The sequence below is a fragment of the Gracilinanus agilis genome, chromosome 4, assembly GCF_016433145.1.
Source record: "Gracilinanus agilis isolate LMUSP501 chromosome 4, AgileGrace, whole genome shotgun sequence".
NCBI classification, from domain to species: domain Eukaryota; kingdom Metazoa; phylum Chordata; class Mammalia; order Didelphimorphia; family Didelphidae; genus Gracilinanus; species Gracilinanus agilis.
Window position 1 is genome coordinate 476,864,582 of NC_058133.1, and position 23,823 is coordinate 476,888,404.

At 36.7% G+C, this 23,823-nt stretch overlaps 1 protein-coding gene across 2 annotated transcripts in view; it reads left to right on the plus strand.

Annotated features, from left to right (window-relative positions):
* Positions 1 to 222: 222 nt before the first annotated feature.
* Positions 223 to 23,823, plus strand: part of SNX27 (sorting nexin 27) — an 80,133-nt gene continuing 56,532 nt past the window's right edge. For both annotated transcript variants that reach the window (XM_044672699.1, XM_044672700.1), the window contains exons 1-2: positions 223 to 527; positions 23,082 to 23,313. In XM_044672699.1, the coding sequence (XP_044528634.1) occupies positions 223 to 527; positions 23,082 to 23,313 (537 nt within the window). The remainder of the gene's footprint in view (positions 528 to 23,081; positions 23,314 to 23,823) is intronic.

Genomic DNA, 23,823 nt, shown 5'->3' on the forward strand with positions numbered 1-23,823 from the left:
CTCCCATCCCCCAGGACGGAACGCTCCCGGTACAAACTACATTTCCCAGGAGGTCTCGCGCCGCCCAACAGCCTTTCTCTCCCAGTCCAGCTCGGCGAACGCCATCGGCTGGGCGCGCGCGCGCGCGCTCTCTCGCTGGCTCGAGAGGAGCGAGCGTGTGAGGGAGGGGGAGGGCCAGCCTGGGGAGGGGGCGGGGGGACGGCTCGCTAGCTCGCTCGCAAGATGGCGGACGAGGACGGGGAAGGGATTCACCCTTCAGCCCCTCAGCGGAACGGCGGCGGCGGAGGCGGTGGCGGGTCCGGGCTCCTGGGCGCCGGGAACGGCGGCGGGGGCGGCCCGCGGGTGGTGCGCATCGTCAAGTCCGAGTCCGGCTATGGCTTCAACGTCCGGGGCCAAGTGAGCGAGGGCGGGCAGCTGCGGAGCATCAACGGGGAGCTGTACGCGCCGCTGCAGCATGTGAGCGCCGTGCTGCCCGGGGGGGCGGCCGACCGCGCCGGGGTGCGCAAGGGGGACCGCATCCTGGAGGTGTGAGTATCGGGACCCCGGCCCCCGCCCCCCGGGGCGCCGTCTCTGCGGCGCTTCCCCTACCCCCACCAACAGCCCGCAGCCACCCCTCCCTGCGACCCTCCGGGCCGGCCGGGCAGGACCCCGAGCCTTTTCCGATGTGCTCCTGCCTCTTCCTTCTCCTTCCAGTGCCCTGACAGGCCGGCGTCCTCCCGGGCCCCCGTCGTGTGCTCTCCTTGCACCCCTTTAATGCCCTGGCATCCCTTCCTCTGCCCTTCCACCCTGGTGCCATCCGTATACGTCCTTTTGTCTATGTTTCGGCCCTCGTTTGGGCCAGGTACCTATGGGTCCCACTTGTGCCTGGTGGCATTTTCCATTCCCTTGCCCTACATGCTGTTCTTCTGTCCCCTCCTCCCCCCAATCTTCCAAGTTTCATGCCTTTGCCTTTCTAGTTTCTTCCCATCCCTCCCACCCACTGCAGCCCCTACCTTTTCAAGTTCTCTTCATCAGCCTTGTTGCAGCCCCTCCTGCTGGTGTGCGTTTAGTGCCCATCAGTGGGCTTACTGTAGTACTCCCATTGCCTCCATTCCTTTCCCCCCTATGTCCTTCACTCCTCTATTTCTGTATTGCCCGTATTCCTTACTCCTTTTCTCTTGTACATCCTTCTCTGACTGACTTGCCTCCTCCTTTCCTAAGATAGTCTTGTCTTTGCCTCTCCCGCTTTCCTAAATTTTCTTTCAGTCACAGAAGTCCCTCCCTACCTTCAGGCCTTCACCTAGTAGAACAGTTGCTTAGGCTAGGATTTAAGAGGCAGACCTGTGTCCTGAAGGTGTGTCTGGGGATTGGAGTGGCCTCTCCCTCCATCCACGTTTGGTTTCTTCTGTCACTTTTCCCTCCATCCACGTTTGGTTTCTTCTGTCACTTTTCCTTTGGAATTCCTCATCCTTCCTGCCTCAGTGATGATGACTTATCTAAGAAAGTAGGATGTTAGGAGTTCCACCTTTTTCCCCCTTAGTTGAATTTTCTTTTCCTTTTCCTCTACTTTCTACTACTTTGCCAACAGGTCTTCTATTCTCCTGCCTGCTGTGCCAATATATTAATCTTCTGGGGATCGGGGCCCTGAGACTTATATTGCAATGGTGATCTTTTTTTTTTTCCATTACCTGAGCCCAGAATTATTTTCTTTCCAGACTATAGAAAATCTATGCCTGTTGTCTTCTCTTGGCAAAAGCCTTGGGAGGTGTAGATTTCCTTTTACTGTGGAAGTTCATATTAGGTTCATTTACATTTATTTTTGGTTTTCAAAGTCCATGAAGCTTCCCAGGGCACCATGCAATGGAAAAAAGTGACAGTTGCATCACAGAATTGAACAAATTGGGAAATCCTCTCGAAACCTCATCTATACAACTTCCTTCCACTGTTCCATATCTTGCCTCTTCTAGTTCCTTCCTTGGTCATGCTGAGTAAGAGTAATAAATCAATTACTAGGTGCACATGACTTTTTCCCCCTAAAAAAAAAAGCATATGAGTGTTTTTTGTTTTTACATCTCCTTCATTTCTGAATATATCCCTCTAACATTCTTTCTCAGCAAAGAATTAAAAAAGGGAAAAATAAGCAGTTCAGCAAAATTAACCAATGCTTTAGCTGAGTTTGTCAGTGTATGAACTTTTCCATAGTGCACAGTCCCATATTTCAAAAAAAGGGAGAGAGGTACCTTTTTTCATCTCTTTGGGGGGGGGGGGCCTGGCTTAGTCATCATAATCAGCCTACTATTCAGTTATGTTTTCTTTTGTCTTTGTTCCTTCCAATTACATGATTATAATCCATGTATATTGTTTTTCTGGTACCACTTCCTTCAGTCAACATCTGTTCACATAAATCTTCCCAAACTTCTTAGAATATTCATGTTCATCATTTTTTATGGTGTAGTAATATTCCATTACATTCATGTCCCATAATTTATTTAGTTATTTTCTAGTTAATGGGAATCCACCTTGTTTCAAGTTTTTTGCTACCACAGAAAGTGTATCTATAAACATTTTGGTGTATATGGATAGATTTGACTTCTTAAGGGGAATGTCTGATTGCCAGAGGAAGGAGGACACAGCAAGAATTTCATTTCCTTGTTTTCATGGTTAGTTAACATGTTTATTTTCCTATGAAAATTTATTTGTTTACTCCCCAAAATATTCCAGTTCTTCTCTGTAAAATATTTAAGAGAGCTTTCTTCTGTCTTTCAAATAGGTTCTTTGGCCCATCATATATTGCTTAGAAAAGCTTTGCTTATTGAAATCTCAAGTGGGTCAGAGCCAAGGATAGGTAATCATTGTATACATTTGGTTTGAATTGTGATTGTGTGTATATTTTGATTCTTTGAGTTTCCACATAATAATGATTTTTAAAAAAACTTTATACCATTTTTTCTTTTTTTTTCAAAAGAATTATAGTTGTATTTTTCCACTTTGTACAGTTGTTAAGACAGTTTATGGTTGTATGTGTGGGCAGAGGCCTTTATAATTTAGGAGTAAAAGGTGTGCAAGTTTGGACATAAATTGTTACTTTTTAAAAAAATTCATTCACAAAGGCCCTTTCTACACTGAGACAGGGTATAGTTTTGGGGACAAATTAGCTAGCATGATTTGCTTTCTCCTCTTTCCCTACAAAATAGTATCTGATTTAGGAAATTGTTACAGGTATTACAGTATGAATAGAGCTTCTGGGCTCTACATCTTACTGCAAACTCAAAGCCTTCCTATTGAGCAAACTTAAGTTTTCTGCCTTGAAGTCTTCCCCATTGTAACATATGTTACATGTCTATTTCTTTTGATGTGAATGCACCCACAGGCTAAAGAATGAAGGGTGCATTCAAAAAATAGAACCAAAGTAAATGTCTTTGCATTATTATATGGAAAAAAATTATTGACTTATTCTTTTCCATAAGGTTAATTTTTTTTTAGATTTCTTTATTTTTTTAAACCCTTACCTTCAGTCTTATCAGTTCTAAAGCAGAAGAGTGGTAAGAGCTAGGCAATGGGAGTTAAGTGTTATAGCTAGGAACTGTCTGAAGCCAAATTTGAACCTAGGACCTCTCAGCTCCAGGCTTGGCTTTCTAGTTAGTGAGCCCTCTAGCTGCCCTGAATTAATTTATTTCTAAAGATTCTTGACTGATCTCTTGTTGCCTTGAAGTTAAGTGTGCTTTGGATATAGAACTGGTATTTTTCCTCCATAATTTTAAGAGGTTGTCTTTGTTACTTGGTGAGTTTATCTTAGTCTCTTGGGTATGATATCTGGTCTTTTGGGGGTAGATTTTTATAGCCTTCAGAGTCAGTAGGTCTGTTAATATAGTAAGTGAAGGTAATACTCATGCTTAGTCATTTCAGATTAGTTGATTGAAGTCCCACTGAGATGGGCAATTACTAGTCACTATAGTGTTTGTCTGTGGTAGTACATAGGAAAGTATACTTTTTTTTTTTTCCAGATCTGTTATCCCCCAAATAAAAACTGAAGGATTAAGAAAATGCCTGTTGAAAGTCAGTTAATATTTACAACTTTTTAAGGATAATTTCCTGGTCATAAAATTTTTTGGGTTCACTATAAAAATGTGGAGCAAAAGATGACTGGCTGCTATTTGAGAAGTGTCCATTGCAAATCAAGTTCAAGTACAGTAACCTTGATCAATTAAGACCTATTAAAAGAGCTATTTTCTCCTGTGTTGTGTGATTCCACTCTCCATTTGGATTTAGACAGAAGGAAATATCTATGTATTATATCAGTGGTGGGCAAACTTTTTTTTCTTTTTTTTTAAACCCTAATATCTTTATATATATCCTTCTATATTAATTTTATTTGTTACAGGGCTAGGCAATGGGGGTTAAGTGACTTGCCCAGGGTCACACAGCTAGGAAGTGTGTGAGGCCAGATTTGAACCTAGTACCTCCTATCTCTGGGCCTGACTCTTAATCCACTGAGCCATCCAGCTGCCCTGACAAACTTTTTAAAGAGGGGGGCCAAAGGAAAGGAAATGCTCATCTGTCAGTCTGTTTCTAAGGCAACTCTTTCGAAGTTTCATTGTATTGTATCCTACTCGTTGTATTCATCAGATTAGGAATAATATCGAACTATGTATAGAATATTTCAGGGGGCCTGCAGGGCATAGTTTGCCTGTCACTGAATTATACGATTAGGATTCTGAGTTCATTCCTTATTGTCATATTCACTGTGGGAAATGCTCAGAAGGAACCACTATAGACTGTATTTGGAAAATTGATTTAATTGCTATGTTCCTATGTTTTAATCTGGGTAGAAAAGCAGTTAAATATTGCATAGAATAGGATAGTGGACAAACTTGTATTGAGGTTAATTTTTTTTTTGTAGCTCCATTTGTATCACTTCTATGATCTAGAATTTTGTATCATTAATTTATTATCATCATTATAATTTTTACTTTGAGCAAAGTTCCTTTACATTAGGAAAATTGTGGTGCAGAATTTAGTTGACTTGGGCCAGGACCTGAAGTCAGGAGGTTCTGGGTTGAAATTTGGCCTCAGATACTTCCTAGCTGTGTGACCCTGGTCAAGTCAGTTGACCCCAATTGCCTAACCCTTACCACTTTTCTGCCTTGGAACCAATACTCAGTATCTATTCTAAGACAGAAAGCAAGGATATATATATATATATATATATATATATATATATATATATATATATTTAGTAGGCTTACTTGATTCTACTACCATTCTTTCCAGTGGTATGTTATTTTGACCTCTGGAATTCAGCTGTGTCTTTGTAAACTCAGGTAGGAGTAGAAATTTGGTGGGCAATCCAATATTATCAGTTAATTTAATGGCCTTGTATTTATGTCTTTATCCTCTTAATTATTTTTCTAAGTTGTGAGAGCCAGAAGATGACTTAAATAGGTATTTGTGTCCTTGTTATCTTCACTCAACTGACCTCTAGTGAAGGAACTATATCCATCATAATTATAAATCCAGGAAGTAACTTAGTTTTGTAGGGAGAATGGAAAACAATAAAACTAAATCCAGAAATAGCGTGTACTTTCCTTTCAGAAGCAGCTCCCGTAGCAGTACTATGACTAGTGGCTGCCCTCCGTGAGTACATGCAGATTTGCCTCAGTGTATTGATAAGGTGGTATGCTGGGACCAGTTCTTTTTCCAATCACATTGGCTTGGGACACCTTACTTTCAGATGGTGTCTACAATTTGTTTCTGATGTAGACTTGTTAACATGTCCCCTAAGGCAACAAATTACTTCTGAAATGAGTCTCACTGGGAAATCCTATGTTCTGACACAGAAGCAAAGTGACTTAATTGACACAGTGAATTCATTGTGATGCTTAAAACCTGTGTACATCTTTGCTATTTAACTGCAGTGATTCTGTCTGTGCCTGTTAAAGTTCATTTGGTTAGAACTTGGTATTGATGAACCTAAGGTTTAATCTGAGGCAATTGGACTCATTTTGCTATACTCTTAATCCTGGTTAATTTCCTTGAAAGTGAATACTGTTAGGTAAGCAGGAGAGATGCCTTAAGTATACAAACCTATATCCTCACAACAGAAAAATAGCTCTAGGGAAATAGTCTATCAACTCTTTAATGTGAATGTCCCCCAAGGGTCTATTCTGTTGTTCTGTTTTCTCTCTATTTTCTCTTCTTTACCATTCTAATTCATTCCCATGGCTTCCACTGCTCTCTCTTAGCAATTGACTCTCACATCTCTATTTTCAGTCTTGATCTTACTTCTGAGCTCCAGACCTATACCTCCAACTTTCTATAGGATATTTCCATGTAGATATTCTTTGGCATCTCAAGCTCAGTTCCTCAACTAAGCTTGTACCATTTCTCCTTAAACCTGATCTTTTTTCCATCTTTATTATTTTTGACTATTGGATTTTATCAGTCATTTTTAGACTCTGGGTTTGAAATTTTGGGGCTAGCTTGTACTTTACTCTCTCTCAGTTTTCATCTCTATTTAGTGATTAAGCCCTTTAGATTTGCATTTGAGCAGCACATCTCCAATCCCTCTAGTGCCACCATCCAAATACAGGTCCTCATCTCACATCTACCTGAAGTATTCCTATTGCAGCAGCTTCTAATAAATCTTTCTCCTTCTCTCATCTCTGTCATGGAATGGCCCTTTCCCCTTTATTCTCCCTTCACTGTTATCTATCATTCATGGCACAGCCAGAATAATTTTTCTCTTTTGGATTGATCTGGACTGAGGCAGTCCATTAGATTTTGGTGATTCCCTGTGGTATACCAGGTAAAGTTTAGATTCCTCTTTCTGGCATTCAGGGCACTCCACAATTTAGTGCCATCCTACCTTTGTTTTTTAGATGATATTTTCTCTCCTTTCAAATTAAGAGGAAAAAATGAAAAACAAAACCCTAGTAACAGATATGCATAGTCAAGCAAAACAAATTCCCATCTTGGCTAAGTTCAGAAATTTATCTTTTTTGGAGTCTACTAGCACCTCTGAGTCAGGATGTGGGATAGCAGGCTTTTAATGGAATGGTTTGTCACCCTCTCTCTCCAGTCTTATGATTCTCTTCTTTGTACTTGTGAATCTCCTCAAACTGGATTACTTTGCACCCAGAACACAGTCTATACTGTGTCACCTCTGTGCCTTTTCTCATGTTATTCCCTATGCCTGTAATGTCTTTTCCCTTTTCCTCTTATTCTGCCCCCATGCTCCCAGTGCTTTGCTTGTTGATTTTCTACCCATCCTTTTAAGCCCTACTCAAATACTTCCTTTTTCATAAAACCCTTCTCCCAGTTGCATCTGGTGATGACTTTGGACCTTACATAACAACTTGATTTTGTAAAACTTTAATGTAGTTAGGTAATGTTGTGTATTTTAATTCTCTGGGTTTGTGTCTTATTCTCCTACCTAACTGTAAGCCTCATAAAGACAGGAACTGTGTCTTAATCTGAACTTTGAATTTTTCCCAGCACCTATCATATTATTCTCCACTGAAAACTTAATTAATATGTGTTTAAAGGAATGTGTTTAACGTTGCTCACTACCATTTATTTTGTATATGAATGGCAGAACATGGCTTTGTGTGTTAAAACTTGTGATATTGGGGAAGGTGATTGATTTCTTTTTTGTCAGAAGGGGAAATTGTGGTATAAGTAGTTTGAGTAGATTTCTCAAGATTATTAGGAACCAGCTTCAAGAATTTCAGTGTCTGGTTTCTTGTATTGTCTCAGGTTTTATCTATGTGGCTTTTTTTTTTTAAAAGATGAAGATGGAAAAATCCAAATTCTAACGCTTAGATTTAAGAGGGCAGCTGGTGGATAGCAACTTGAATCTTCTGATATGTTTCAAAACCCAAATGACTATAATATGATTTTAGAATTCCTTAGGAATAGAAGTAGACTGTGAGTTTCATTTTTGTTCTGTAGATACAGAATTTGATGCCTGCACCTTTACTGACTTAAGTTTTTTCTTTTCAATTTTCTACTAACTGTCTTATATATCTGATTTTTTAACTCAACAGTGTTTCCTTTAATCCTTTTCCTTTTAGTATGTTGCATATGTTGATGGGAGTTAAAGGAATTAAAAATAGAAAACGGTCTATTTTAATATCAAAATTCATCCCCCCCCCCATCAATTTCAGAATGAAAGTCAAAGAAAAACACTTCACACAAATACAAGGATTAATGATGATGACAAAGTTAATTCTCTTTGAAATATCATCAGAAATACAAAAAAAGTGAAGTTTTCTAGTGTGGAATGAGTCAAGTACTGGGTAATATACATACACATGGAATTCTTTAGTAATTACTTATTCTTTTGGCCCTTGTCAACCAAATGATAGTTGAAGAAATAGACTTAATCTGCAGGATATTTCAGGTCCTGAGCAAGAAATAAGGAATTCTATTTGAGTATAGTTGTTTTTTCCTTGCCTGTGAATTTTCTCTATTAAAGAAACCTCTCTTTCAAAGTGATTTGTTCTTTCTTAAGGTACTTGAAACTCTTCAGACATGATTGTCCATCCTCAGAATAAGACTTCAAAAAGAGACCTGAATCTTCTATAGGCTTGAGACATGTTATTAGTTTATTCCGCTTTGGAAAAGTACAGAATGACCTACAGGAGCATGGTGGCTTTTGTTTATGCAGTTATATTCTCTCAGCTGGTTGCAAGGAGGGCTACCTGCCAAAAAGTCACCTTACAGAAATATGTGATAGCTTAACTAGATTGGCTTAAAAAAAAATAGGTGTTGAGGTATTTTTGGAAAGTACTATGAGTGTTCTATGTTGAGTGCTATTTGGTATATTTAAGCAAAAAGGCTTAATAAATGAAAATACTTTGTCCACTTTACAATTTTGAGAATGGAAGTTTTGAAAACATTGCTTCCAGCTTCTCCTGCAGATCAAGTTAAGGCCATTTGATGTGAGTTTCCTTACCTTCCCATCTCTGTTCGCCTAAACTTAGTATTATTGCCTTCTTTTTTCTTTTCCCCCATAGAAGTATACCTACTACATACTAAATTTAATGCCTTTTTATTCCATTCTTTCCCATTTTCCCCAGAATGTTGCTGTAGTAGACATTCTTTACCTTTCTGTCTGTCTGTCTTTGTCTCTCTCTGACACTCACTCATGCTTCTTCAGTTTCTTTTTCCATGATTCCTTTCTACTTACCTACAAACCTGCTTAGGTCACTCTGAACTTAAAAAAAAAAGTCTTTCTTAACTTTTCTCCCCTTTACAGCTCCAATCCTATCTCTTTATTCTTCACTGCTAAGGTTTTTTAAATTGATAAATTATGTTTCAGTGCTTGGTATAAAACCCTGATAGATTTACAGGTAATTCCCTCACAATATAAAATCCTTGAAAACAAGAAAGAACAAAAGAGTGATTGCAATTGACATTACATGAAGTACCGCTGAGTACTTGATTGTTCCTTAAAAGAGAGGAAGGATGTATAATTTAACTTTAGTACTGTCCACAGCTTTATAAAATAATATTGATAAAAATAGCTAACATCAATATAGCTTCTATAAGCTTTGCAAAGTGCTTTTTGTGTATCATCTTACATAATCTTTATAACAGCCCTCGGGGATAAGTGTTCTTATCCCCATTTTACAGGTGAAGCTGAGGCATATAGAGGTTAAGTGATTTGATCAGGATCTTACAGCTCATGTCTAGGGTAGGATTTAAACTGATCTTTCTGACTTCAAGTCTGACACTCAGTTCACTATACCAACATGTCCAAGTTGTGTTGCTATTATTATTAATATCATCAGTGTTAACATTAACATCAATAATATTAATAAATATCAATAATAAATATTAATCAATATAATGAATTATTAATTTAATTATTATTAATGTTCAATGATAATGTTTTATCAACATTATCTTCATTTATAAAGGTATAGTCCTTGTTTGTGTACCCTTTGGGTTTTGCTTTTTTCACCTTACATAATTCTTCCCATATTTCTTTGAATCCTTCCTATTTATGGTTCCTATGACATTATATATATATATATGTTTGTGTATATATATATTCATTTACCATAACTTAGCCATTCTCCAGATATCAGGCATTGTTTGCTTTCAACTTTTTGCTCTTAGAGATAGTGTTCCTATCATCTCCAAATAGGTCTTTTCTTCTTTTCAGTATACTCTGCTATAGAAGCCTTGTAGAAGAATCTTTGGGTCAAAGGTAGTAAACAATTTTGTGACTTTTTTTGAATAATTCCAGTTTATTTTCCAACACGACTACCAAGTCACAATTGGACCAATGGTGAATTAGTGTACTAGTTTTGCCAAAGCTTTACCAATGCTGAATTTTTCCTTTTACCATCTTGACAATTTGGTGAGTGTGCAGTGATTCCTCAAATTTAAAAAAAATTTTCATTTTTCTTATTGACTTTTGGTAATTTTCTTGACGAAATTGTCCAACCATAGGCCAAAAAGCTTATATTAAAATACCTTCTAAGTTACCAAGGCCTATTGGGAATACAAAGTTTGAACAAAAAATGATCCCTGTACTCAAAGAGATACATAAACAAAAGTATATGTGATGATTTTTTTTTGAGGAAGGTGCAAACACTAATAACTTTTCCAAAGACTTTTCATAGGAAATGCCATGTAAGCTGAACCTTGAAGGAATTTATGGATTCTATGACAAAAGAAATAAGAGTACATTCCAGGCATTAGAAACAGTGTGTACAAAGTACTGAGGAGAGAGATTTGAGTGCTGAGTTAGGGGAAAAGTGAGTAGGCCAGTTTGGCCGGGACCGTAGGCTGTGTTAGGGGGCATGTTATGCAATAATCCTGGGAAGTTGGTCACTTAGTAAACATTTATGAAGCACTAGCTATGGACCAAGTCCTGTACCAAATGTTGGGGATATAGAGAAAGCCAGAAGAGAGTCCTTGTTCTCAAGGAGTTCACAATCTGATGGGACAGGCAACATGCAAGCAACTCAGTATAAACAGGATGTTTAAGGATAAGTTGGAAATAACCAGTAGCATTGAAGTATTTGAATTTAAGACAAAGGCTTCCTGTAGATGGTGGAATTTTTGTCAGGACTTTAAGGAATACAAGAAAGTCAGGAGGTAGAGATGAGGGAGAGCATTCCAGATAAGAGAGATAGCCAATGAAAATGTCTGGAGTTGGCAGGGAAGGGTGTTTTGTTCAAGGAATATAAGGAGGCCATTGTCATTGGATATCTGGATACGTGAAGGGGTGGAAGGTGTAAGGAGACTGGAAAGGTAGAGGGGAGGCCTGGTTATGAAGGGCTTTGAATGCCAAACAGAGAATTTTAGATTTCATCCTGGAGGTCATAGTGAGCCATTGGATTTATTCAGTGGGGGAATTGGGAGTGAGGTGACATGAATGGAGCCAGATTCTAAAGTGTTTTAAGTATAGGATGAGGGTTTGTATTGTATTTTAAAATCAACAGAGAACCACTGAAGTTATGCATTAGAAAGTTTATTTTGGCTGCTGTGTTAAGGATATATTGGGCAGGGAGAGACTGGAAGGTTGGAGGTCCATTTGAGAGGTTGTTGATTTACGGTCCAGGAGAGAGGTAGTGAGTTCCTGAACTAGAGTGATGGTGGCAGCAGTGTGAATGGAGAGCAGAGGATAGATACGAGAGAGATGGTTATAGAATCAATAAAACTTAGTAGCTGATTGAATAAGAGGGAGCAGTGTGAGGGAGGAGGAGTTCATGTGACTCTGAGGTTAAATGGAATGATTGAAAGGATGATGATGCTTTTAACAAATAGAGAAGCTTAGAAGAAGGTGGGGTTAGCGGTATGTTATGTCTTAGACATGTTGAGTTTGATATTCTTCTGGAAAATCTATATGGTGAGATCACAATAGTATCAGATTGTTAATCAGTGATATTCAACTGGATATAAGGAGCAAGATTAGAGCTAGATATAGGTTGACAGGTTCATCTCCTAGAGAAGATAATTGAACCCAAGGGAGGTGATGAACTTACTGAAGAGATAGTATTGAAGGAATAAAGAAGAGGACCTAGGATAGAAACTTAATGTCTCCAAAACAGATGCTCTCATTTCCTTACCATCTCTTATCCCTTCAGTCCCTTGGACTGGGGTTTTTGCTTCTACCATTCTACTGATAATGCTCTCTAAGAAAAGTTCACCAATGACCTCTGAACTTCATAATCTTTCTTAATTTGATACTGATTTTCACTTTCTTTTGAAGATTTCTTTTTTCTTTGAGATCAAAGATGGCCATCTCTCTTGGTTCTCCTACCTCTAATTACACATCTGTTTTCTTTGCTAGTCCCTTATTTTAAGTGACTTATCCAGGGTCACACACAAAAAAAAGGTTTGAACTCGGGTCCTTTTCACTCCAGGCCTGGTGCTCTGTCCACTATGCTACTTAGTTGCTCTCTGATCTTACTGTTTGACAGTACTAGAAGCATCACCATTAATCTAATCTTCTATTTTCAAAACTTGGGTATTATTTTTGACTCCTTCAGTTACCAATTACTGTCAGTTCCATATTTCTGTCCTCTTATCTCCAATTTCTATTCCACTGCTGCCAGCTGAACACAGAATCTCATGAACCTGTTTCAGTTACTGCAACAATCTCCTCCTTTTATTTTCTTATTTTATTTTTTTAAAGCCTTACCTTCTGTCTTAGAATCAACATTTTGTATTGGTTCTAAGGCAGAAGAGCAGTAAAAGCTTTGTTAAATATATTCCCTTTTCTTCCTTGATTCAGAGAATTATCTCTTATAACAAAGAATTAAAAGGATGCAAGGAAAAAGCAGTTTAGTAAAACTAACACATGAACCAAGTCTAATAGTATTTGTATTGTACCATATTCCTATCTGCCACTTCTGGTAAGAAGATTTGGACATGCATTTTCTCCCCTCTTCTGGGTCAAACTTCATCATTAAAATAGTCTTTGATCAGTTCTTCCTACTTCGGTATCCTCTTCTTAATCTGCCCTTCATATTGCTCGAAGTCTTTTTATAAGTCTGCTTATAAAAGATTTTATAAGTCTGCTTATAAAAAGATTTGGTCACGTTATTCCTCTTTAATAACTTCATGTTGTGAACTTCAGACTTCTTTGTCTTAAGTGCTCCATATTTGAGTGCTGCTGTCCCTTTCAAGGTTTATATTGTGCCTTGGCACATACTCTCTACCACATTCAAATTGAACTCTCTCCTTTTCCTTACTTTTCTGGTAGTTTTTCCCTCTGTGCTTAGAATACCTTCTCTCCTTGATTTTCATCCTTTGGATTCCTCTGCCCTTTGAAGTCCAATTCAAATGCTACCTTCTCCATGAAATCTTCCTGGTACTCTTCATAATTACATTTTCCTTTGGACTTTAGATTATATTCTATTTTATAAACCTTTAATGGATTCCTATAATATTGTATATTAACATTATATATATGTGTGTATATATATATATACACATATACATACACACACACACACACACACATATATATATATATATATATATATATTTGGATTTGATCCTCTCTCTAGACTGTTAATTCCCTAAAGGGCAGAGACTTACACAGTGCTCTGTAAACAATAGGTACTTAATAAGTGTTTAAATGAGTAGTAGTGAAACATTTAGTAATCTATGAGTTGTTAGGGTAGTGAGTTTATGCATTATGTCTTATAAAAAATGTAATGTTTTTTCTTCCACATTGGGTTTTTATATTTTCTCTTGTTCATTGTACTATCAGAATTTCACCCTGAATTGTATTTTTACTTATATTGATCTTAGTGAAAATATAAAACTGAATTTCCTTTGAAGGATCACTTAGCTGATGGGCTAATTTAATTTAGCTTTTTGGGTTCTAATTAGCATTTATATATATATGCCTGTGATAAAAAAAATCCTACATGTTTCTGTCCCTCCTGGTATTATATGCTAGGTGTATTCATTGTGGGCTTCAGTCCTTCAAATTGTGGTTATCATCTCTAATTACTCAATTTAAGATATATTTGCACTGAAAGAGTTGATTGTTAAGGAAGTGCATCTAAAAATAACAAATTCTCTTTTATTTTTTAATTCAATTTTATTTTATTTTCAATTTCAAATTCTTTCTCTTTCTCTTTCCCTTCCCCTTTCCCACCCATTGAGAAAGCAAGAAAAAAACAAACCCATTACTTGTGCAGTCATGTAAAAGAAATTCTGCATTAGCTATGTCAGAGAGAGGAATTTGCACTCAGTTCATTTGCTCTTTATTTGGAGGTAAATAGCATGTTTCATCATGAGTCCTTTGGAGTTGCGTTTGGTCATTGTGTTGATCAAAGTTAATAAGTTTTTTCCAAAGTTGATTATCTTCACAATATAGCTATTACTATATAAATTATTCTTCTGGTTCTATTCACTTCACTTTGCATCAGTTCATACAGATCTTCCCAAACTTTTCTGAACCCCTCCCCCCTTTATATTTTCTTATAGTGCATTTGTATTCCATCACATGTATATACCATACTTTTTTAGTTTTTCCTCAGTTGAATATTCTTTCAATTTGCAGTTCTTTGCCTCCACAGAAACAACTGCTCTAAATATTTTTTAAACATACAAGTCTTTTTCTTCTTTGATCTCTTTGGGACATATTCTCTTTTGTGTTGTGCTGTCTTTCACACATGAAGATAGTGCTGCTAATTTGTCAGCAATAAAATGTATGCTTTATCTTGTTCTTCAATGATGTGGATAGATTTGCCTTGATCCACAATTTGGGAGATGGCTAGCTAGGATTAAGGGACAATGGGTTTAGATTGAATAGAATAGACCAAGTGGTTTATGGGAATTGAGCTCATGGCTTTGGCTTCATTAGCTACCAAATTTAGTGAAACAACTTTTTTTTCCTATTAAATTTTTTATTTTAAACATTTTCCATGATTCATGTTTTCTCCCTCCCCTCAACCCTCCCCATTCACGGAGCTGACAAGCAATTCCACTGGGAGATATATATGTGTGTATGTATATGTATATACGTGTGTGTGTCTGTGTGTATATATATATATATCACTCTAACCCATTTCCATATTATTCATTTTTTTGTAAATGAGTAATCCTTTAAAACCAAAACCCCAAATCACATACCCATATAAACAAGTGATAAATAATATATTTTCTTCTGGATTTCTACTCCCACAGTTCTTTCTCTAGATGTGGCTAGCATTCTTTTTCATAAGTCCCACAAAATTGTCCTGGATCATTGCATTGCAATTAGTAGCCAAATCAATTACTTTTGATGGCCCCACAATGTTAGAATTTGTATAATGATCTGGTTCTACTTATTTCACTCTTCATAGGTTTATGTAGGTCTTTCCAGTTCTTATCCATCAATTCATTATTCCTTATAGCACAATAGTATTCCATCACCATCAATACCACAGTTTGTTTAGCTATTCCCCAGTCTAGGGACACCCCCTCATTTAGTGAAACAGCTTTTTAAAAAAAAAAAAATCAAGATTTTTTTTCCAATTCCTAAATTAGATTTGTAGCTAGTTTAGTAGAAGATTCAGTGGTTATATTTTTTCAAGTGGATTTTTATCATCTTGAGTAATCAAAGAGTCTTTAGGGGTGATAGTGCCACATGAGAAGGGAAGAAGGAAGTAAAGTTGGGGAAGCCACAATGGCATTTTCTGTCTTCAGTGCCCCCCAATGAAATTTACCACCTTAGAGCTTTCTATAGCTTTTAGAAGAAGTATCCAGTCTTGCTTCTCAATCAGTTGCTAATGGACTGGCTTTAGGAAGCCATAGAAGATCAGAAAGGATCATCCAGTGGCAGATATTTGTCAGTTTCATCCTGAAAACCTCTGAAATTCCTGTTATATTTTAGTTTTATGTAATCTGAAGGGAGAGGGGCTTGGGGCTTGAATTTCATTATCTTAACTTTATCTTTTCATGAAGGCAATGATTATTCTTAGAATTCACCTGAAATAAATGCTTATCTTTTGATATCAAAATGGTTTTTATTATTTTCCTTCCAACATTATTTTGGCATAAATTTGAGCTGCTTGAGATGTGTGTTTATACTTTAAAAAACAAATCAAGTTTATGTTTTAATTTTAATCTCTTTGAATGGAAGAAAACTATTTTATTTTTAATTGTGCCCATATTGAATGCTATATTCTAATTTTAAACATGTAATTTTATTGCTCATAATAGAAAGCAAAATAATCACTACATAATACTTGTTCTTGAACAATTTAGAGCATATTGGTACTTTTCCCCAAGTGAGGTTTTTTTTTTTCTTTTAATTTGTAGGATCATGGATTTGGAGCTAGAAAGGATCTTTTTTAAAGGTTATTAAATCTAAACTCTTCATTTTATAGATGAGAAAACTGAAGCCCCTACAGGTGACTTGCTCAAGGTCATATAGGTAGTAAAAATAAATGGTAAGGTTCAGATTTGAACTAAGGTTCTTTAACATCAAACCCACTTTTTAAGATGATCTTAATATTCAGAGACTTAGGATTCTTCCCTTTATAGTAAAAGAGAAATGGATGAACTTTCTTATTCCCCATTTTCCTAGCAGTATGCATGTATGCATGCCTAACTCCTTCTAAGCTTAGGCATATTTAAAAATAAATATTATATCTAACTCAAATTCTTTGTCTTTGTAGGATTATAGAACATTTATAGTTCCTTTCCACCTTTGTTTTGGAATGTTTTGAGGTCTGGGCATTTCCCCCCTTCCCTTGTAACAAGTCCTATGGATCTATAAAGCATGAAAGATACATGGATTTGAGTTATATTGATCTTACTGTATTTGAGAGGCAGAAGTTCTGGTGAGAAAAACAGTGAGCCATCTTAAGTAGGAAGCAACTCATTAGTATTTTGGTCTTTTCTTTCTCCTTTTGAGAATTGACCAGCCATGGATGGACACTTGTCAGTTTCTCAGCCAGAGCCAAGGGCTTAAGATTTGACAATAATAGATGGATTGTAACTTTTCTTCACTTGCTATCTTTTCTTCTAAGTCTATTCTCAGTTTTTCTTATTTATTCTCCCAGAGGGTAAGAAAAGGAATCTTACCTTTGAATCACTAGTTATTTTTTGAGGTTGAAGGATTTTCCATAGAGTGATGGAAATATTTCAACTTGACCCTTTTGAGGTCAGCTTTTGTTGTTTATCAAGAAACAGGCCTAGAATATGATTTGTTTTTCAAAAACTTAATTATTCAAGTCTTTGTGTCCCAGACAGGTAGAAACTTGTCAGAAGTATGAGTAAAAGAATGTTGTAGAATGATAGTTCTATGATTTGTCTAAAATATTTAATGAGTCAGGGGCACTTTAGGAGTCTGGTGAAGCATATGGACCCCTTCTCAGAATTACGTTTTTAAAATAAATACAAAGGAAGCCAAATATGTTGAAATGAAGTAATCAAAATTTAAAAAAATAGACAAGAAGGGGAAAGAACAAAATTATTTTCTATAACTTCAACAAGCATTTGATTATAATTTGGAGGTTTTGTCATCTTGTAAAATTTTCTTCCTCATATCTTGTATTTGGTAAGTTATTTGTTTCTGCTTGAAAAATTGTGTTCTGAATTTATGTGGGTGAGTGGAGAGGCAGCAATAAATGTAATTTTAAAAGTTAATCTTTTTCCATTGGGTTGAACAAGAGATCCATTTTGTAGGAGAAAAAAAATACTATTTTACTCTTTAAGTAGTGATGTTTTTCTGACAGGATTTCTGATAATATTTTTTCCTTCATGGTAGCAAGTGGAATAACTCACTGTATTTTACCGCTGTATTTTGATAGATGTTTTGATTGATGCCTAACCTTTTGATTTGGTGAGTTTTGGTGTTTTTAGTACAGATCAAACTTAGTCTTATATTTTTATTGAGACCTTTCTCATTCTAGAGTGACTGACATACGATCTCAGTAGGGACTGTACAGGCAGACCAAACGTTTTAGGTCATTAATTAAAATTTGCTATTTATCAGAAAGTTTGGAAATATTTTTGTGGCCTAGACACCTTCTATATGTAGACTGGATGTAAAAAAGCTGGTTTGAGGGAGTATGGAGGAGTATTTAATATTTGTGGAGTATACCGAGAGGAGAGGAATGTGGAATATATAACTGAAGCAGTAAAAGCATAGCCTTTGAAAGCTAATGTGTTAGAATGCAGATCTATTACTAACAAGCTTGTGCTGCTCCTTCTTTGACCAAGTTTATTACTTTTATTTGTGACTCATGACCCAGGAGTACAATAGTCAAGGGCAAGGTATAGCAGAATTTCAAGAGAATTACTCAGTGAATGTAATGGAAAGAACACTGGATTTGGAGTCAGAGGCTGTGGGTTCAGGTACTGTCTCTGCTTCCAACTTCTTGTGTGAACATGGACAAGTCACAGTTGCGCTGGATCTGTTTCCGGAGAAGAAGAGTTTGGAGTGGATAAGCCATATTGAGCTCTAAGGTCTCTTTTGACTTTAAATATGTGATCTCATGGTATTCCTTAAATTAGTTATTTACCTAAATAAGATGTTTGATAGGGAAACAGCTTGATAGATGAAAAGGAGCCAATCTTTGTTGGTCAGATGTTTAATTGCAAATCCATGTTAAAGTGATGAAGTAGTTTCCTACTTTAATCATTTAATCTTCATTCTTAGGTCTGAGTCCTTACAACCTGTCAACAAGCCAATCAAGATGCAGAGGAAATGCTTCCTCATGTGCTGCCAGGGGTCTGTTTTCCCCTAAATTGTGTGGTCTCTTCACCTAGTTTATAGGAGGAGGAAGAAATTTACAAAATACTTTTTGAAATAGATTATCAGAATAAAATGCTTAATGGTCCAAAATTACACTCAAAATTGGGTATCTTGGCCTTCTCAAAAAAGTTTGAATCCGAACACAGAAATGACTTATTTGCTCAGAGTCACACAGGTAGTATCTAAGTCCAGATTTGATTTGAACTCAGATGTTCCTGGCCCTAGACCCAACATTGTACCACCTAATTGCCATGGTAGGAGATGGAGGTGAGATGAAAAAATGAGAATTTCTCGAACATGATAAAATGTTCTCATGAAGCTCAGGACACAAAGTCAATTTGGTAATAGCTGGTTGCCTCAGTGATATTTTAGATTTATTTGTGAGGTTCATTTATTTATTTATTTGGTTTGATTTGGGGGGGGGCAGGGGAGAGTGGAGTGTGTGAAGGAGGTTTAGGGAATCGTGCTTTTAATGACAATTCTTCCTTGAGTAAGCACAAGTGGTTTATCATAGTAGATTGTCTTTTATCACATTTTCCATCTGTTTTGGTTTGTGAAGTTTGCTTCTTTCCTGATTGTAAGAAAGGCTATATCAAAAGTTTGTCTTGCCTCAAAAGCTTTTAAGTTGAGAGATTGATCACATTTCTAGTGGTTATTGCCAGTAGATGTATGACCTTACAGAATTCCAATTTTTGACTTATGGAGTGTTGGGATGGTAGGAATGAGAGAAATTGGTGCTATGTGAAAATCAGGTAACATAATTGAGAGTGAGTACGGATTTTCAAAGTATTTTATCAGTGTTAAGACACTATGTTAAACACTGCAGGGCATTTGTAACCAGTTTTTAGTTGCTATTTTATTATTGTTTCAATATTCCAAAAAATATGTGAATTCCTCCATACCTGTGCAGTTCACATTAGAATCCTTAGTACATGCTTTCATTAATTACTGTGTTCCTTCCCAGGCAAATTAATATGATGACCAAACCATTGGCATATAGTAGATATTTGTCAAATGACTGAATGCAGAGAATAAGATAGGGTCTTGCCTTTAAGGAGGGTATAGATTTAATAGGGAGAGAGTGAAGACACCTTGAACCTTAATAGATACAACACAGGGCAGGAGATGATTTTTACTGTATTAGAGAATAAACAAAGTGCTGTCAAGCTTAAAGGAGAGAGAGAGAGAGAAGGAGGGAGAGAGAGAGAGAGAGAAAAAAAAGAGAGAGAGAGAGAGAGAGAGAGAGAGATCGAGATCACTTGGAAGTAGGAAAAGGAAAATTTGGTAGAGAAGGTAGTATTTAAATTGGCCTTTGGAAAAATAAGTACAAATGAAAGAATATTGTAAGCAAAGTCATGGAAGTAGGAAGCAAATGACATGTTCAGGGAATAGTGAGTTATCTGACTTGGTTAGATTATGAGGTGTACAAAAGGAAATAAAACTGGAAAAGTTATTTAGAACCAGGTTGCCAGGACCCTTGAATGCCATGCCAAGGAGGATTTTGTTCATTAGGGAATGGAAAGTTTTTGAGCAAGGGAATTTGTTATGCTATCAGGAAAAACAAATACTGTCACATTTCTTGTCTTGTGCCCCATTTTATTGTTGAAATTGTTTAATATTCTTTTATGCCTCCAAAATTTCCTCAGGATTTGGGCCCCACTTAATTTCATTCTAACTTTAGTAGTCTTAGATAGATGAAGGTATTTTGTGAATTCTTGTGACTATAGAGACCTCTTAATTCTTAAGACAGAGGACCATTTGTGAAGTCAACGATCCTAGGTTTAGCCACTTTTTATGTCCAATTTTGCATTAACTTGTAGAAAATACACCTCCACAGTTGAACCAAATAAATGCTAGCAAATATGTTTAGAATGTAACATTGATAGCTCTTTTCTGTCATTGTTTTTGACATTTTGAGTAGTCAATTTGATCTTTTTATATGAAAAGCAAAGATGAAGACTGAAACCTAGGTTAAAGGATTCCGCTAGTCTCATTACAAGCTTGTCCTGGAGTCTCACTGCTGGGTTTCTCTGACCATTTGTAGGGCTCATTACCTGACTTTAATTTGTGAAAGATGTTATAGATACTCTTTTAATTAAGGGGAAAAAAATTAAGTCAGCTGAGAAATGAGTTAAACAGATTTATGTGGTTTCTGTTCCTGAAAATTTTCCAGGAAGTAAATTTCTCTTAAACATTTAATAAAATCTTTTGGTGTTAGTTCAGAAATCTTATTGTTTTAGTTTCCTTTGTTGCATGGAATTTCCTCATCTTTTTCTCTCTTCCACCTTTTAAAGCAAAACAAAGACCCCTTTCCCCTCAATTCCTAGCCATCTTTTCAAATATCTGTGTTAAAGGGTAGAATGGGTGAATAAAATCCATCCCTGGCTAGTCTACCTTCAATTTTACTTATCTCTTTTTCTTTTCTACCTTACCTTTCCCTAGAGGAATGAGTAAGTACACTATTAAAACTGATTGTAGTACTCTACCTTTGGATGAAGGTGTCAGTAGTGATTTGACCCAAGTCATAGGCAGCAAGGTAGAAAATGCCATGGGGGGGGGTACATTGGAAAGAATGATCTTTATTTGGTATTTGTTGAAGTTCCAAATTAAAAGAAGAAAAGAGAGTGCTGGATTTTGGGATCATAGACTCTGGATTTGAATTCTTGTTCTCTACCACCTGCATGATGATGGGCAAGTTACTTAATCTCTATGCTCCTTACTTTCCACATCTGTAAACTGGAAGAATTGGAACAGATGACTTCTGAAATTTTTCCAAGATTAAATTTGTGTTCCTATGGAGAGGAGAAATCCTTAATAATCCAAAAATGGAATTATAAATCTTTAAGTATAGTGTTGACTATATTTTTGATTACTGACCCAATGTGGATTTAAATCTCCAACTAATCAGAGGTATGAGGACTTCTCTAATTTCTTCAAGAATTATCTTATCCTTATATGATTGTTGGTGCTCTTTGGGATTCTGTATATTGAAAGTAAACTTAGGTTTGTAAAGCATTGAGAGTAGTGACTTTATTTCATTGGACTTAAGCTGATGAAACAGGTAGGCTGAGTGATCTTCTGTCTTGTTTCTACATGATATTTTAGCTACCAGACTATAACAGATAATTCCAGTGCCTGAAAATTTTATGGAAGGTTTGTTACTAAACTTAGCACCCTTTTCAGGAAGGAAGAATTGATGGTTTGGGCCAGAAAAAAAAAGAGGTCAATTTTATGCGGTTGATAAGTTCAAATATCAAATTGGTTAGAGGCCAGGTGTAAGTGCTTTGACTCTTGTGGGATTTCCATAGGAGGTTCCCCTCTGACCAATTGCCCAGTGGTGTTTGCTGGCTGAATACTCCTTCTGGTAAGGCAGTTAAATTGTTGGGTAAATTTTGTGGGACTTGGGAAATTTCTGTACAAAAACTCTGGTTTGATTCTTGTGGTTTGATTCTTTGCCCATTTTGTGCATACCCTGACAGTGGGGAGGGATTGAGGAAATAGGCTTATTTTATATAATCAAAGTGAAAGTGATAGGGGTTGTAGTTCAAACTGATTAGACCGAGTCTTGAGTAGAAATTACATAGAGGAGAGATGAAAGGAAATGGAATAGTTGGGGGAAATGAAGCAAGCTAGGTAGAAAGTTTCTTTCAATTTCCATACCAGTTGATGAAGGGAAAACATCATTCAATATGAAGATAACTGCCATTTGATTCCTAAGAAAGTTGTTTCCTCTAGAAGAAATTAAGTACTGAAATGAGAAGGCAGGCCATTTGGAAGATATGCGTACAAATTGGGGAGTAATACAAAAGTATATCCATTAAATTGGACTTTGAAAACTAAAGAGATGAATTTGTAAAAAATTCCATTTAAGAAAATTCCTCTGAGGTTACAAAGGATAATCATTCTGTTCAGATGGCCACAGTGGCAGGAGATACTTGGATTGGGCTGTGTACATAAATAGATGAGGAAATTGGACTGTTTAGCCTAAAAAACTTTGTTTCTTCCTTGGTTTTACCCTGTTTCTCATGTAATATAGCTGTGTCTAGGTTTATAGACCAGTGGGAAGATAGTGCCTCTTACTTGTGTCTGTTGGATTTTTCATAGATACAGTTTTATGTCAGGAACTGTAAAGACAATTCTTTTTGCACATAAATCAATTTTTAAAAAATCTTCAATAGATTAATTATTTATATCTGTTCCAAGAAACTAGAAAAAGGTTATATTATAACAGATAGTGAGAGATATTTTGTCCATAGCAGAGCACGTGGATATGTCTAAAGTTTCTGTTTCTGTTGCCTTGATTTGGGAGGGACATGGGAAGGAGTCATGGACTCTTAAGCCTCATAGGTTTGTTTTTTCCTCTTTCCACCCCCCTCAGGAATGGCGTGAATGTGGAAGGGGCAACACACAAGCAGGTGGTGGATCTGATCCGAGCTGGTGAAAAGGAATTGATCTTGACAGTGTTATCTGTACCTCCCCATGAGGCAGATAACCTTGATCCCAGTGATGATTCATTGGGACAGTCCTTTTACGACTATACGGAAAAGCAAGCGGTGCCCATATCAGTCCCCACATATAAACATGTGGAGCAGAATGGCGAGAAGTTTGTGGTAAGTGTCAGCCTGACTTCATCTTCAAGCATCTATACTTCATTTGCCTCCATTTTGTTGCCTGTAATGTTCTTAGAACACAACAATGAAATGTCTTATCTTTGACACATGTTGGTTTCTTTTTGTTCCTACTAAGAAAGTGGTACCTACAGAAGTAATAGACCTTGGGTAGTCAGGTATACTGTAGTTGGGAATATTTCAGTAGGGAGAAGTGTATGTCTCTGTAAGTGTAATCCTGATTTTTTTTTCCTCCTAAATAGCTCTTAGCTTGCTTGTGTTCTGGGATTTTGTAAATATTGAAGAATTTTTTAATTGGCATTTCTGTTTTCTTAAAAGTAGTCACAAACCATTTTAGAACTACCGTTATGCTTCTATTCCTTCTAGTTTGAATAACCTCATCAAGTTTTCATTGTCTTCCTTTTGGCAGTATGTGGCTGCTAGTATTTAACAGAGGGTTTTCTCTGAGTCTTGATTGCATTGTAAATGTAACACACATGAGTTATTTTACAC